This window comes from Sminthopsis crassicaudata, chromosome 6 (assembly GCF_048593235.1).
Source record: "Sminthopsis crassicaudata isolate SCR6 chromosome 6, ASM4859323v1, whole genome shotgun sequence".
Classification (NCBI taxonomy): domain Eukaryota; kingdom Metazoa; phylum Chordata; class Mammalia; order Dasyuromorphia; family Dasyuridae; genus Sminthopsis; species Sminthopsis crassicaudata.
The window spans coordinates 228,760,197-228,776,275 of record NC_133622.1 but is presented as its reverse complement, the minus strand read 5'-3'; the positions used below and the strand labels follow the sequence as shown (position 1 = coordinate 228,776,275).

Here is a 16,079-nt window from a genome sequence, read left to right as displayed (position 1 = left end):
TAGGAACCATTTAGACTCCAATGTAAATGAATGAAGCCTGATTTTGGGGTTAGAGAGAAGGGGGTGTGGTGCATGGAAGTGGGTCAATAAAGGGCATAAGCTGGAAAGAATTTGCAAAGAGGAAATTTTGTTTGTTTTCATTGTTGAGGGAAACGGATTTTCACTCAGAACCCTCCGGGGCAGGACAAGGAAATAAATTAAAAAACAAAAAAAAGCGTTTCATTGGGTACAGTGCTGATTTTATTGATGGCAGAGAACACAGGACTCAATGCTTTCCCCCGCTACTAAGCTGGGGGACTACCTTGGAGTGAGAACCATAGGTGTAGGGAAGTAAAATTAGGATAGCAACGCCTAAGCTGCAAAACACTTCTGTTTTATCTCGAATTTCCAAACTTCCTTGATTATTCCCTGGAGGACATGTAGACACAGAGATCCAACAAGCGGTTACTGTAGCCGAATTCGTTGTCGTACCAGGCGATGAGTTTGACAAAATAGTCATTTAGCGCAATTCCAGCTTCAGCATCAAAAGTAGTCGAGTTGTAGTCTCCGTTGAAATCGCTGGACACGACTTGGTCCTCGGTGTAGCCTACAATATTTCGCATGTTTCCCTCGGATGCTTGTCTCACGATTCTCTTGATGTCATCGTACTTGGCGGGTCTCTCCAGGCGGCAGGTCAGATCCACGACGGACACGTTGGCCACGGGCACCCGGAAGGCCATGCCGGTGAGCTTGCCTTCCAGCGCGGGGAAGACTTTCCCCACCGCCTTGGCGGCCCCCGTGGCCGAAGGGATGATGTTCTGGCCAGCGCCGCGGCCGTCCCGCCACTGCTTCCCGCTAGCGCTGTCCACGGTCTTCTGGGTAGCAGTAGTGGCGTGAATTGTCGTCATCAGTCCCTCGATAATGCCGAAGTTTTCGTGGATGATCTTGGCCAGCGGGGCCAGACAGTTGGTGGTACACGAGGCGTTGCTCACCACCGTGTTGGAAGTGTTGTAGGTCTCGTGGTTCACTCCCATCACGAACATGGGAGCATCCACTGATGGAGCAGAGATGATGACCCGTCTGCAGCCGCCCTTCAGGTGAGCCCCGGCCTGCTCCAGCGTGGTGAAGACACCTGAAGATTCTATGACATATTCAGCGCCAGCATTTCCCCATTTGATATTGGCAGGATCCTTTTCCTGGGAGACAGTAATAGCTCTTCCATTTATCACCAGCCTGTCATAGTCCGCTCTGACAGAGCCTTGAAATTTTCCGTGAGTAGAATCATACTTGAACAGGTAAACCATGTAGTTTATATCAACAAAAGGATCATTAATGGCCACGACATCTACTTTGCCTGTTTGAAATGCCACCCTAGTGACCATTCGCCCAATCCGGCCAAATCCGTTAATTCCAATCCTCACCATCCTGCTTTGGGAACACTTCTATTGGCAGAGAGCTGGGAGAGAACAGAGACACGATTGATGGAGCATAAAACGGAGGCAGGTTTTAAAAAAGATTCAATTTTACATGCCACAGTAGTCAAAATGCAGCCTATGATGCTGTTCTCATGAATTCTTAGACCTAGAAGGCATTTCAGAGATCTGGTCAAGAAAGATCAGAAAATCACAGAATGGGAGCTGGACCCAAACACTTCATTTTATACTTGAGGAAACTTTGGCCAAATGATGGTTTTTGGGGGGTTTGTTTGTTTTTTTGGCAAGGCAATCGGGGATAAGTGACTTGCCCAGTCTGAGGCTGGATTTGAACTCAGGTTCTTCTGACTCCATCTAGCTGCCCTTAGGTTTGGCAATTTGTACAATGAAAACATCAATATACAAGAAGGAGCTGGTTTATTCTTTTTCACTCCAAATCTTGTAATTATTCCTCTAACACTACATCTAACAAAGGGATATCTTACAGATGAGAAACCCAAGGCTCGTTGCAAAAATTGTTCAGTAATATAGTGGCAGAGCAGAAATCAGGATTCAGGTGTCTTGACTTCCAGACCAAGGAGTTTCTATACCAGTGGTCCTCATTTTTCCCCCCTTTCTGAAGCTGGGGTTAAGTGACTTGCCCAGGGTCACACAGCTAGTAAGTGTTAAGTGTCTGAAACCAGATTTGAACTCGGGTCCTCCTGAATTCAAGGCTGGTGCTCTATCCACTGCGCCACCTAGCTGCTCCCGGTCCTCAAACTTTTTTAAAAACCTCAGACTGTTGGGGGGCCAGACTATAGCAAAAACAAAAGCTCACACTCTGTCTCCATCCCTCAGTCCATTTGCCATAACCCAGTGGGCTGCATAAACGTCCTCAGCGGGCCGCATTTGGCATGTGGGCCATAGTTTGAGAACCCCTGTTCTATACTATGCATTTATATATAATATAGTATGACTATATATGTAACTAGACCCTTTGAGGTCATTAATGAACATGTGCTATGCCTCTATCCCACTCAATTTTTTTTTTTCTATCTTGAGGGAATTTGTTCCTTGGTTCCCCCCAAATTTGACCAATCAAGTGTAAGTTCTCACCTAAGTGCCTACTTGGTGTATCTCTTAGCTGAATACTATTCTCATTATCAGTATTTTTTTTTCATTGATCACTTATGTTCAAGCCATGATAGAGCTACGATCTAGACAGACTAAAGGACACTATTTACACGCAAGTCTAGATTTTTGAAACATGCTAACTGGATGAAATATATCTGTAGTATTCAGAAGAAAAATCTGACCCTTTCAAACATAGATATAGATTCTTACTACTTCCTCTATTTCTCACCTCAAAATAATGGAAAATTTAATTTGATGGGTTTAGTTATCTTCTGCAATTTCTCTGACTGAGGGTGAATTATGGCCCTTATGCATCTAGGCCATTCCAACTCATGGATGTTACTGATAGAGCTTTAGAAGTCCTATGTAAGAGGTTGATGAGAAAGCAAAAGGGAGGAAAGAGTCAAAACGTAGGAAGGGAAAGACAGGGACTAGTGAAACTTCCTTCACCAATCTACTTTTACACTGGATAAGAGACTTTTCTTTTGGAGGTAAGAGTAGAAAAATGATAGTTCCCTATAACTTTTAGGGCTGACCTATGGGAGAGTGATTAGCCTTGTTCTATTTGGTCTCAGAGAAATTTGGATCAATGGGTTAAAGTTTTAGGAAAGCAAATTTCAGCTTAATTTAATATAGACTTTCTAACAATTAGAGCTAGAGACATACAGATGTTGCTGTAGCTGTAGATAAGACTCCTGGGTCTTGAGTCAGGAAAATCTGAGTTCAAATCTGTCCTCAAGCATTTACTAGATGTATGACACTGGGTAAGTCACTTAATAACCTCTGTTTGCCTCAGTTTCCTCAACTGTAAGATAAAGATAATAACAACATCTACCCCCTCCCAGTATTGTCATGAGATCAAATGAGATAATATTTGCATAGTACTTAATACAATAACTGACACACAGAAGATGCTTAATAAATGTTTCTTCCCTCCCATCTTTTTTCCCCAAAGTCAAAGAAGTTGCTTTGGAGGTTAAATGCTCCTGCTCTTTTGAGGTCTGCAATCTAAAGGTAGAAGATTTCTTGTGCAGTGTTGAAAAGCGATTTCCCTTCCCCCCCCAATATGGATCAGGCTAGACAGCTAAGCAAGTTTGTTCCAACTCTGAAAATTTATAACTTTAAAGCATAAGAAAATTCCTTACCCAAAATTATATACTTCAAGACAAGATCGAAAATGTAGCCATGAGGACTAGAAGATCCTAGGACAATATTATTTTTTGCTGAGCAAAATAGTATATGGAAAGATCTGGGACACGAAGAGTTACTTAAAACAAGACATGTTAAGGAGAAATGTACCTCTGTCAAGAGAAGGAAATTTAGGTGTAGTCTGGTAACTTTTTAATCTTAGATTGTTTCTAAATTAATAAAGGATGGCAATTGCTATCAGAATCTTTTATATTTCCAACTGATCAATGATGGACAGAATCAGCTACACCCAGAAAAGGAACACTGGGAAATGAATGTAAACTGTGAACATTGTTTTTTGTATGTTTTGTTTTGTTTTGTTTCTCTTCCCAGATTATTTTTACCTTCCGAATACAATCCTTCCTTTGCAACAACAACAACAACAAAATTCGGTTCTGCACATATATATTGTACCTAGGATATACTATAAGATATTTAATATGTATGGGAATGCCTGCCATCTAGGAGAGGGGGTGGAGGGAAGGAGGGGAAAAACTTGGAACAGAAGGGAGTAGAAGGGATAATGTTGTAAAAAATTACCTCTATGCATATGTACTGTCAAAGAAAATGTTATAATTATAAAAATTAATAAAAAACAAAAAAATTATGGAAAAAAAAGATTTCATTAAAAAAAAAAAGAATCCTTTATATTTATTTGCTAAGAGTCCCCCAATTATAACCATAACCTTAATAGATTTTTGGGGAAGAATTTCCTTTCTACACAAAAGAAAATAATTATCGTATCATAAATTCAGGGCTATTAGGGGACCTTAGAAGTCATCTAACCCACCCCCTCCTCAGTTTATATCATTAAACAATTAATAAGATCCTGTGCTATGTTCTAAACGCTTCCCTAGGAGCTGGGGATACATAGATTCCAAAAGGGAATTCCTGCTCTTAAGAATCTTCCATTGTGCGACACAAGCAAACTGAAACTCAAAAGAGAAGGACTTTCTTAACATCTAACTGAAACTTGGAAAACCAGACTCTCAGTTCATTCTACTTCGCATTTTGTTGTCCTGACTGATTTCAAGTCCAGAAAAAAAAACAAGATGCCTCTGCCAAGATAAGTTCATCACCTCTAAACTCACTATCATTCTGCTAATACTACTAACTTATTGCTACCATCTTCCTTAGCTTTTTATCCCCTCCAATTAGAAGGATGGAGGGGGGAGTACCAAACTTCTTCCAGTGCCTTTCTAGAAGGGAGAAAGTAGACTCAATTCACACCACTTGACAACTTCTTCTCTATCTAGTTTCATTTCTGTGGAACAAGATACTGAGCTAAGAATGCCTTTTCCTTTTTTTCCAGTGTTATTTCATACCGTGTTCTTTACAGTTCTTAAAACTTTATTTTTTGCTTTTGGTTCCATTAAAGAATTTTGAACACAAAGTCAGGTTATTGTCTTAAATCACCAAGAGTTTTTGTAAACCAAATAATGAATCAATTACATCAATCAAAATTAGTTTCTTTGTGTGTCAGGCACTATGTTAAGTTTTTAATATATAAAAGAGAGACAAAAAGACAGTTTCTGACCTCAAAGAGCTTTCAATTTAATGAAAGAGAAAAGCAAACAAATATATATATATATATATATATATATATATATATATATAAAACACTATATAACTATATAACTAAATATAATTTTATGTTAAGTTGAAGCTAGTTCCCTGGAGGCCTCAGGATCAGCCAGAGTAAAGATCAATTAAAATCCTTGGTCTTTAGGGGGAGAAGTGAAGAAGTGAAGGAGACAGACAAACTGCCAGGAGGCTTGCCAACAACTTCTCTCCTCCTGGTCCTGCTGCAAAGTGAGTTCTCGCCTCTCTCACCCCACCCTCTAATCATTGCCTGCAATTATCTTAACATCAAACAATGAGCCAGCACCAATGGTGAGAAGAGCCATTTTTCCAAACATATGCTGATAGAGTCATTGTCTCATATGGAATAGTTAGTCTTGGTTAATTAGTTCTCGGTTGTCTGATTCAAGTGCACCTTTTCACAGTTTCAGCCCTTTACAATTTTATATGTAGTTATATATATATATATATATATATATATATATATATATATATATATATATATATATATATATATATATATATATATATATATATATATATATATATATATATATATATATATATATATATATATATTTATGTATATATATATTTATGTATATATATATTTATGTATATATACCTTTAATATATGCATTGTGTAGATATATTATGTTGGTATGCATGTATATAAATATCTATGTTTTCTATATGCATTGTATATATGTATATATATATATATATATGTATATAGCCACATAAATATGTCTCTCTCTGTATATGTGTGTGTGTTTATACATGATTATGTACGTAAATATTAGATTAAATGCAATAGAATTAAGAAGGGTTGGGGAAGGCTAGATTTGGGGCAACTAAGTGGAAAAGTGGCTAAATTGTGGTACCCTTCATCAAGAAGACTCACTTTTTGAGTTCAAATCTAGCCTCAGATACTACTAGCTGTGTGACACTGGGCAAGAACTCTAACCTCATTTGCCTTAGTTCCTCATCTGTAAAATGAGCTGGAGAAGAAAATGGCAACTCTAGTATGATGGCCAAGAAAACCTCAAATGGCGTCATGAAGAGTTGGACACGAGTGAAATGAATTGGACAGCAACAGAGGAAGTTTTCTAGAAAAAGACATTGTTTTAATTGAGACATAAAAGGAAGCCAGAGAAGCTAGTAGTCAGAACTAAGGAGGGAGAAGCTTTCGAGGCATGAGAAAGGGGTACCCAGTGAAAATGTCCAAAGCCAAAGGATGGAAGGTTCTTTTGTTAGTGGAACAGCAGGAGAGCCAATGTTGCTGGATCAAAGACTGTGTGTCAGACATTGGAGTGGAAGAAGATTGAAAAAGGACCTGGGTTATGAAGGGCTTTAACCATAAAACAATATATTGTGTTTGATCCTAGAGGCAATGAGGAGCCACTTGAGTTTATTGAATAGGGGTGTGAATGACATGATCTGAGCTGCATTTTGGGAAAATCTCTTTAGTGGAAGAATGGATTATAGTGGGAAGAGACCAGGCAGGCAGACCCATCAGCAGCTATTGGATTAAGTAATATAGAAGATGATAAGGATCTTCTCCAGGTAAGGGTAGTGTCAGAGGAGAATAGGGAACCATAGTAGAAAGGGATTGCAGAGGGGTCAGTGACATGACTTGGCAACTTCTTGGATATGGAAGGTGACAGCAGTCCATAGGTGGGCAGTCTGAGGGACTGGGAGGATGGATTTGATTTCTATAGTCATAAGAAAATAGGAAGGGGGTATGTGAAGTGAAAAATAATAAATGTTCTTTTGGAAATCTTGAGTTTGAGTTCTAGAAGACAGTTGGAGAATTACCACTAAATGGGAAATTGATCTAATCCAATTCATCTAATACAATCTAATCTCATTTTTAATAGTTGAAGAAATTAAGGTACAGAGTGGTTAAGTCAATAAGATTTTAAGGTAACAGATTTGGAGCTATTCCTCCTGCCTTGTTCACCTCTTTTGGTCAGGAATGAAAACCCTGAAAGCAATAAATTTTAAGTAAATAAACCAATGTCACACAAAAGGCAAAACTGGATTTGAACCCATGTCCTATGATTCCATATTCAGGACTATTATTTTTTTTCTTATTTTTTCTTATTTTCTTTCTTCTTTTTTCTTCTCTTTCTTTCTCTTTCTTTTTCCCTCTTTCTCTCTCCTCTTCCTCCTCCTCTCTGTCATCCTCCATCATCATCATCATCATCATCAATCATCATCTGGAAATGATTAATATTAGTGAATCTCTATATACATATATTTTCTTTATTTCTCTTGCTGAGGCAATTGGAGTTAAGTGACTTGCCCAGGGTCACATAGCCAAGAAGTGTTAAGTGAGACCAGATTTGAACTTGGGTCCTCTTCCACTGTGCCACCTAGCTGCTCCGATTTTCCTTATTTTTTAAATATCAATTTTTATGTGAGGAAGTTTGTGAAATAGAATCAGCTTAAACCAAAGATAACTCAAAGTCTTTAAAAATCAAAATGAAAAGCCTAAAAGAATAAATGAGATAGCATAATATAGAGCTGTCACTATAATAATAGTTTCAGAGGGGGCTAGGAATGATGGACAGTGCAGGTGAAAAATGATGATTTGGGTAGAAAGGAAGTAAAATATGTTTTAGTCAGAAGTTTCTGTCCTGCTGGACATGTAATTATGTGAGAGATTCTATTTGAAGAAGCATTGGGGATGGTAAAAAAGGGAAGAATGTGGGGGTAACAAGAAGTAAACATGATATCACTTACAGACCAGGGGAAAACTTCAATAGAAAAGGCTGCTGTTATGGCTTCTATGGATTGTGTGTTTGTGATAAGGGAGCAAGTTCCAGGTAAAAGGGTACTAACCCAGAGACCTCAAAATTTTCTGCCCTGGAGTAGAGCCCTGTCATCCCTGACCTAGGTAAGCTTCTGGGGAGGAGACTAAATTAAATAATAAGAGTCTACAGATGAAATAATTTCATAACCTCCAACTTTAGGACGACTGTGATTTGTCCCATTTATTTGAGTTCAGCATCTCAACATCCCAACTTCTTGTACCTCCTCCTCTCAGAGAACGAAAAAAAAAAAACCTAACAAGCAAAATCATCTGATAGCTTGAGGCATAAGTAAATGCATTTTAAAGCTGCGGTTAAACCACTGTGACAAGTGTCATGTGCAGAGAAGACACTGCCAGGGAATCCAGCTGGGGAAATTAAATGTTTAGTGTAGCCAACATTTAGTCACCTCTCTGTTATGGTTGATGGAAATGATTAATTCATCCTCCCTGCAAGTGGGCTGTGCTTTGGAATCCTTGACTCTGTGGAAGATATAGAGTTCCATATTTTCTCTATTACTAACTGAGTAGGCAGTGGGAAATCTAAGATGTGCTTTTAAAACAATTAGAAATAAAGGCAAGAGTAGAACAGTTGTTCAGTTGTCCAAATTGAGCTGACCCTGACTCATGGGAGGTAAATGAAATTCACCCAAAATACACACTCTATGAAACAACAGGCCAAACATATAAAATAAACTATAGGCTCTTTCACTCATTTTTTTTTTCTCTCTCTCCATGGCCCCTTTCTTTGTGACTCTAGTATCCAGCATTCTTAGTTTCTAAATCTTGGATGATATTCTTTTCTCCTTTTGACTCTTAGTTCACTTGCACCCAGCAAGTTACAAAATCTTCTTAATTGTTTAGTCTTTCCTCATTACAATCCACCCTCCAAAGAGCTGTCAAAGTGATTTTCTTGAAGTGCAAATCTATTAGGTGACTTCTGTACTCAATAAACTTCAATGGCTCCCAAATGCTTCTATGCTAAAAAAAAATACTCCTTTGTTTAGCTACTTAACGCTCTTTACAATCTATGCCCAATCTACTTTTCCTTCTTATTGCATTTCACATGCATCCACACCAGTCAAATTGACTCTCTTGGTGTTCTTCAAACAGGATGCTATATCCGAAAGCACAGGACAACTCTTTATGTGGGAGATGTTCTTCCAATTTTTTTTTTGCCTCTTAGAAGCCTTTGCTTTCCTTCAAATTGATTTTTGGGAAGATATATTTATTCATTTTAGTTCAGTAAACATTTATTAAGCACCTCTGTGAGCCAGATTCTCTATTGGACTCTGCAGATACACAGAAAATGAAAACAATTCCTGCCCCATGAGTTACAGTGAGAAATATAGCATGCATCTACTTACATATCTAATACATAATTAAGTAAAATATTTTGTTATGGTCTCCACATCCAGATTTCCATCCCCATGCCTTCTCATCTAAGGCTTCTTACTACAATTTCCATAAATCCTCCAGAGAGAATTCCAATGACAACTTGGTGGCTTTCTTCTCAGTTGATATTTTTTTGGTGGAGACCATGGTATAATGTATAGTCAAGTAAAAAAAAAAAAAACATGATTTGAGGAGGACAGGGATAATAGCAGGTAAGACTTTATAGCAAGAAGTCTCTGTGCTGAGCCTTGAAGGAAGCTAATTATCCTTACAGAAAAAAATAACTTTTGTAGATAAGATTTTATTATTGTTTTAGTCAATTTGACTTGTTATTTGTCTTAATCTTTGTAACCCAACTGTGTTTTTTTTTTTTTTTTTGGTTTTTTTTGAGGGGAGGAGCATAAGGGGGACAAAGATACTGGAGTGGTTTGCAGTTTCCTTCTCATTTTCCAGACTAGGAAATTGAGGCAAACAAGGTAAAGTGAATTGCCCAGCATCACATGACTTGTAAGTATTTGAGGCTAGATTTGAACTCACAAAGATGAATGCTCCTGACTCCAGGTCCAGCACTCTGTCCACTGCACCATCTAGTTGCCCCGCTGATGACATTACATGTTTACTTGATGCTTTCTAAAAAATAAAAAAAAATGTTGGAAACAAGGGAGAAAAAATTGTTCAGATGTTTCTAGAGGGTCCCCAAATCACATTAATTTATCATTTTTTCTTCTTTCTTAACCTTTTATTTCTGAAAACTATATTGTTCCTAGTACAATACCTAAAATACTTATTGTTCCTAAGAATCCTATTTACATTCTAGTTGCTGTTGAAATTAGGTGATAACTAAATACTCCTTAAGGATGGAGGGGAAAAGGGTGACACTTTTGGGGGAATATTGAAAAAAGCGCAAAAACAATGCTGGGGGGTTGATGTATTTGGCACCAGAAATCCCAGGTGCAAGTTCTGGATCTGCCATGTTCAACTTAAAGAGGGCATAGGAAGATCCCTTAGGTAGATGTGATTGGAATTTGATTGATTGCAAAAGGTCTTTTCCAAGTCAAAATTCTGCGAGGTTTTTCCCACCTCTCTAACACTAAAATCTCTTTTACCAAGTCTCATTAATGCAGATTGCAACTCTTTCTCCAACCCTGAATTCTACTCCCAACCCTTCACTTCTAAGACAGTCTATATTTTCCATAAATTCTCCATAGAGTAAAACTCATTGATCAATTGGTGATTTTATCTCTTTTGCTTTTTGTGCAGAGATTATTTTGGTCCCCAAATTTGCCCTTTTTATGAAGGCCCTTCCCACCAGTGGAATCCTGGGTGCCAAATTCAAGCTCTCTGATTTAGGCTTCCATTTTGACCCTCAATACAAGCTACCTCTCATTCTACATGCACCATGTTGCAGCAAAATTGTACCCCTTATTGACTCTCCACATAACTTGGGTATATTCATCAGAAAAGGGGGGAGAAGGTCATCTTGAGATCAGGAAAACTTAGTTTAGTTCCTGACTTATACACACAAGTTACATAATCCTGAAGGATGAATCTCACAAGGAATTGGGCTATTCTCTGAAACTATGAATTGTACAAATATTGTTCACCGTAGGTGAAAGAAGCTCCTCATTAGCAATACTTTGTGATGATGAAGCAAAAAAAAACTATACAATACATGCATTTTATATGTGTGGACATATAATTGTACATATTTTTCTGTGTCTATGGAGCCATTTTAATTTCTTCTTCTCAAAATATATGGTTCAGCCATGCAGTGTACTTGTTCTTTCTCTATTCCATTAAGTCTATCCCTCATCTCTGTACCTATTTTTTCCTCCCCATCTGACTCCTATAACTGGAATGGACTCCTTCCTCAAGCCAGCTTCTTAGAAATTACAACTTTCTTCAAAAGAGTGTGTTTCCAAACCTACTCCCTCTCATCCATATTCTCCCCACAATGTCCCTGATTGGTACTTTCTAGAAATTTTAATTACATTTCTTTTGTCTATAATTTTGTTTATTTTTGGATATTGTTTTGCCTACAATTGGTTTCTTTTTGAATATGTACATGTTTCTTATAAAATATAAGCTTCTGAGGCAGCTAGATGGCCCAGTAGATAGAGTACTTGCCCTGGAGTCATTCAGCCTCAGATGATTAGTAGCTATATGACCTTGGACAAGTCAACCCCAATTGTTACACACACACACACACACACACACACACACACACACACACACACACACACAAATAAATAAATAAATAGATAAATAAATAAATGAACATAAGTTCATTAAAGGAAAATTCATGTCACTTAGAGTTTCATCTTCATCTTTTAATACTTAAAATCTAAAGGTGCCTGATACATAGTACCAGTGCTTATTAACTAATAGAGTGATTGAGTTTTCACATGGTATCAGTAGAATATTTTCTTAAAAATTGAGTGGAGAATTTTTAAATGAAAGGATGGTGGTGGGTTCACTCTGCCTCCCCCGTAGTAAATTTACAAATATTTCTTAATTGATGTTCTTGGAAAATAAAAAGTTTCATACATGGATCTTATTTTAATAGGCAATGGCTTTAAGTGAATTTAATCTTGTATTCAATTTTAAGCAGGATGTATTTGCCAAGCATTCCAAGCATAAACACACACATATACACATTTATAATCATTTTCCTTGCTTTCCCCCTTATAATCATCTTCTTTCCTTCCCCTCTTCTCCAAGATCATTAAGACTTACAGAGATCAATTACGACATGAAAGTCTTCATCTATACTTGGCCAATGAATGAAGAGCTTAAAGAGACCATAGTATTTGGGAAAAACTTATCTCGCCTTGTAAATACTCTTAGGAAAAAGAAAAAAAAAAAAAGTGCTGGGCCTAATGATTTAAAATTCCAGTTTGATGAAGCAATGGTCTTAAGATGAGGAAACCTTTTTTTTTTTTCTTTGAGATCATCCACAAAGATTCATAGGGCAACTATGAGGTGACTTAGTGCATAGAGCACAGGACTTGGAGATCAGATTCCTCTTCCTGAGTTCAAATCCAGCCTCAGATACTAGTCATACAACTCTGGTCAAGTCCCTTAAGCTTGTTTGCCTCAGTTTCCTCATCTGTAAAATAAGCTGGAGAAGAAAATGGGAAACTACTATTGTTTCTTTGCCAAGAAAAGCCCAAATGGGTCACAAAGAGTCAAGATAGTAAACAAAAAATTGTCCTCAGTTAGGGAAATTATAGTCCCACTGATCTCTGATATTTTCAATAAGATAGCATTCTGGGTCTTCAGTTCCCAGTGCCATAGTGGAGGAAAGGAATCCTATTTTCTTGAACAACATCGAGAGGAGAGAGCATACCCGATGTTCCACACCCTTTAACTCTTAGCTCTGTAAAAAAAGAGAGAAAGATCAGGAGCACACATTAGAAAAGTCACTGCTAAACCAGAAATATATCCAGAATAGAGACAGTAACAATAGGGATATAGATAGAGACTGGGTGTTTTCATTGGTCGAAAAAATTCTGTAAAAAATTCTATCAAAGCATATTGACAACTTTTTTCAACTTAATATTAGAGAGTTGCCTTAGAAACATCACATACTTTTCATAATGGGAAGGAACCTTGAAGCCACCTTTATGTGCCTCTTCAAAAGGGAAAAAATCTCTTTGCAATCTGCCTATAGAGTCTGTTTTGAGACCTCAGGAGAGGGAGAACCCACTATAGACAGACAGCCTACTCTGTTATGGAAAGCTCAAATTGTTAGTAAGTTTTTCCTTTCGTAGAGCCTAAATTTATCTCTTTACAGCTTATATTCATTGCCCTAGATTTTTTTTTTCTCTCTTGGAGCAAGCCAAAGATAATTTTCTCTTACATGTAAGAGTCCTTCAAATCCTTAAAACATACGTACCTTGTACCATCAAAAACTTTTCTGCTCCAAGCTTAACATATGTGATCTATATGGTCTATAATTTTGATATGGCCTTTAATCTCAAAATGTGACTGATCTTGTCACTCACCATTGGATAATCTCTAGCTTATCAATTCTTTTGCTACAATATACAGAACTAAATACAATATTGCAGATGTTGACAGATCAGAGATAAATTATGTTCTTACACTTTCAGATGACCTCTCGATGCATTCTAAATTTACATCAATTTTTTGATTGTCATAAAATATTGTTGTTCAGTCATATCTGACACTTCATGACCTTATTTGGCATTTTCTTGGCAGATATCCTGAGGAAAACAGGTTTAAGTGACTTGCCCAGGGTCATACAGCTAGAACAGATTTCAACTCAGATATTCTTGACTATAGGATGGTATTTACTTAGCTACATAATGTTACTTTTTACCTCGACTGTGAAATTTTTTTTACTGTAAAACTGTTACTAAATCATACCCAGATTTTACTTGTAAAGACAACTGAAGACTCCTTTTTAATCTACTTAGATATAGTCTAGCATCTAGTTTGCCCAGAATCTTTTTTGAATCTTTCCAGTTGTAATAGCTGCCCTTTCCTAACATCTACAGATTGGATAACCATATCATCTAAGATTTTAAAAAGTAAAAAATCTATTTTTCACATTCAATTGAGTCCTCATTCTCACTACTTCATTTTGTTACACATTTTTGCAAGCTAGGATGCAACTAAACAGTTTTTTTTCCTATTATTTTCTCTCCTTTTTCAATTGTCTTTTCCTTTCGTTGATATATGCCTATGCCCATTATAACTAATAATTTCTACACTCTTTTCTTCTATACACATCTTAATTTGCTATAGTATTTATTTTTAGTCTAGGCTGTGTCCCATGAAGAAAACCAGAGACATCTTTTTATTTTCCTTTTCTTGGGCTGTCAAACTTCCAATTAAGACCTCATATATAAATGAAATTCATAATTTTCCTTTATGTTACCATAAGGTATTTTCTTTGCTGATTCAGATGTCATTTTTAATGAACATTCTGATTTGATCAAGGCTATGGAATGCATGGTAGACAAAGTGGTTTTAGGTTTTAAATATGATTAAGAACACTCAACAGCTAGCCAACCTGATCCATCTAGCAATTGATGGTCTCAAGAAAAATGACAATTTGTTTTCACCAGTATATTTTTTTGCTTTGTATATTATCAATTATTTTAAGGGAATTGAATGTCATACTCACCCTGAAGCAGTAAGCAACTCTACCAAAGTATTGGTAGTTTGCAATCGCTTTTTTTAGGTTACCAGCTTGAACCTCATACAGCTCAATTATGACACAAATGCCTGGTCAAAGTTTGTTGTCCAATAAATGAAGAGATCAGAAAAACCTTGGCAACAAAACTGGTCACCTCTCCTCCCCCTACCCTTGCCGTTGCTTTTAGCACAGAAATTCTTGGAAAGAGAAGTCTTAGAGAAATTTTTAGGATGACATTTTCTAGTTAAGGTAATATGTGTTATCCAAAGTGTGAGGGAAGCCTTTTTACTGCTGCTATCCATGCTGACTCACAAATTCTCAGTCAGTCAGTCAACACACATTTATCAAACACTTGCTACCAGCCAAAAGATTTTGTCAAGCAGAGGGAATATACAGAAAGACAAAAATCATAATTTCTGCCCTCAAGGTTCTCCTACTTCAACAGGGGAGCTAAAATGCAAATTGACATGTATGTGAGGTAGACCCATGATATGGATTTTAAAAATTTTTTTCATTTAAATTTTTTCACATATAAATTTAAAGGGCTTTCACAGGGATGATGGGAAATAGATAAAGGTAATGTCTCTTTTAGAAAGTACAATTTGAGTTGAGTTTGGAAGGAAAGAAGGGAAGCCAAGAGTTGGAGCAGGTGAGGAATGAGAACATTCCAGGTAAGTAAGACAGATTGGAAAAATCCAGACATGGAATGTTGGGGGTCAGAAGGTCTATTAAGTAGGCAAATGTAGTTAAAGAAATTTTTTTGTAGAAGAAATGTAGTTGAATAAATTTTTATTTTATAGTTGAAGTAATGTGTAGAAATGTAATTGAAGAAATTTTTATTTTATAATTAAAATATTTTATTTTATAGTTGAGAAAATGTATAGAAATATAATTGAAGACATTTTTATTTTATAATTGAAATATTTTATTTTATAGTTGAAGAAATGTGTAGAAATGTAATTGAAGAAATTTTTATTTTATAATTGAAAGATTTTATTTTATAGTTGAGAAAATGTATAGAAATATAATTGAAGAAATTTTTATTTTATAATTGAAATATTTTATTTTATAGTTGAAGAAATGTGTAGAAATGTAATTGAAGAAATTTTTATTATAATTGAAAGATTTTATTTTATAGTTGAGGAAATGTGTAGAAATGTAATTGAAGAAATTTTTATTTTATAGTTGAAATATTTTATTTTATAGTTGAAGAAATGTGTAGAAATGTAATTGAAGAAATTTTTATTTTATAATTGAAAGATTTTATTTTATAGTTGAGGAAATGTATAGAAATGTAATTGAAGAAATTTTTATTTTATAATTGAAAGATTTTATTTTATAGTTGAAGAAATGTGTAGAAATGTAATTGAAGATTTTTTTTTTTTTTTTTTTTTTTTTGGTAGAAGGA

The 16,079-nt window shown here is 36.2% G+C and overlaps 1 protein-coding gene across 5 annotated transcripts; it reads right to left on the bottom strand.

Annotated features, from left to right (window-relative positions):
- Nucleotides 1-222: 222 nt before the first annotated feature.
- On the bottom strand, nucleotides 223-14,685 carry LOC141547219 (glyceraldehyde-3-phosphate dehydrogenase-like). 5 transcript variants are annotated; one of them, XM_074275665.1, is made up of 4 exons: nucleotides 14,660-14,684; nucleotides 12,854-12,883; nucleotides 2,755-2,887; nucleotides 223-1,435 (listed from the first exon to the last, which is right to left on the bottom strand). In XM_074275665.1, exon 4 carries the CDS (start codon nucleotides 1,401-1,403, stop codon nucleotides 402-404), a length of 1,002 nt encoding a protein of 333 aa, XP_074131766.1. In that variant the 5' UTR covers nucleotides 1,404-1,435; nucleotides 2,755-2,887; nucleotides 12,854-12,883; nucleotides 14,660-14,684; the 3' UTR covers nucleotides 223-401. The 5 variants fall into 5 exon arrangements, with proteins under 5 accessions (XP_074131766.1, XP_074131764.1, XP_074131767.1 ...); XM_074275663.1 differs by lacking the exon at nucleotides 2,755-2,887 and adding an exon at nucleotides 10,042-10,134 and having other exon boundaries at nucleotides 14,660-14,683; XM_074275666.1 differs by lacking the exons at nucleotides 2,755-2,887; nucleotides 12,854-12,883 and adding an exon at nucleotides 10,042-10,134 and having other exon boundaries at nucleotides 14,660-14,685.
- Nucleotides 14,686-16,079: the final 1,394 nt, after the last annotated feature.

Excerpts from the sequence above, each read along its gene's own strand:
- LOC141547219 (XM_074275666.1), bottom strand. The coding sequence starts at position 1,403 with ATGGTGAGGATTGGAATTAACGGATTTGGCCGGATTGGGCGAATGGTC.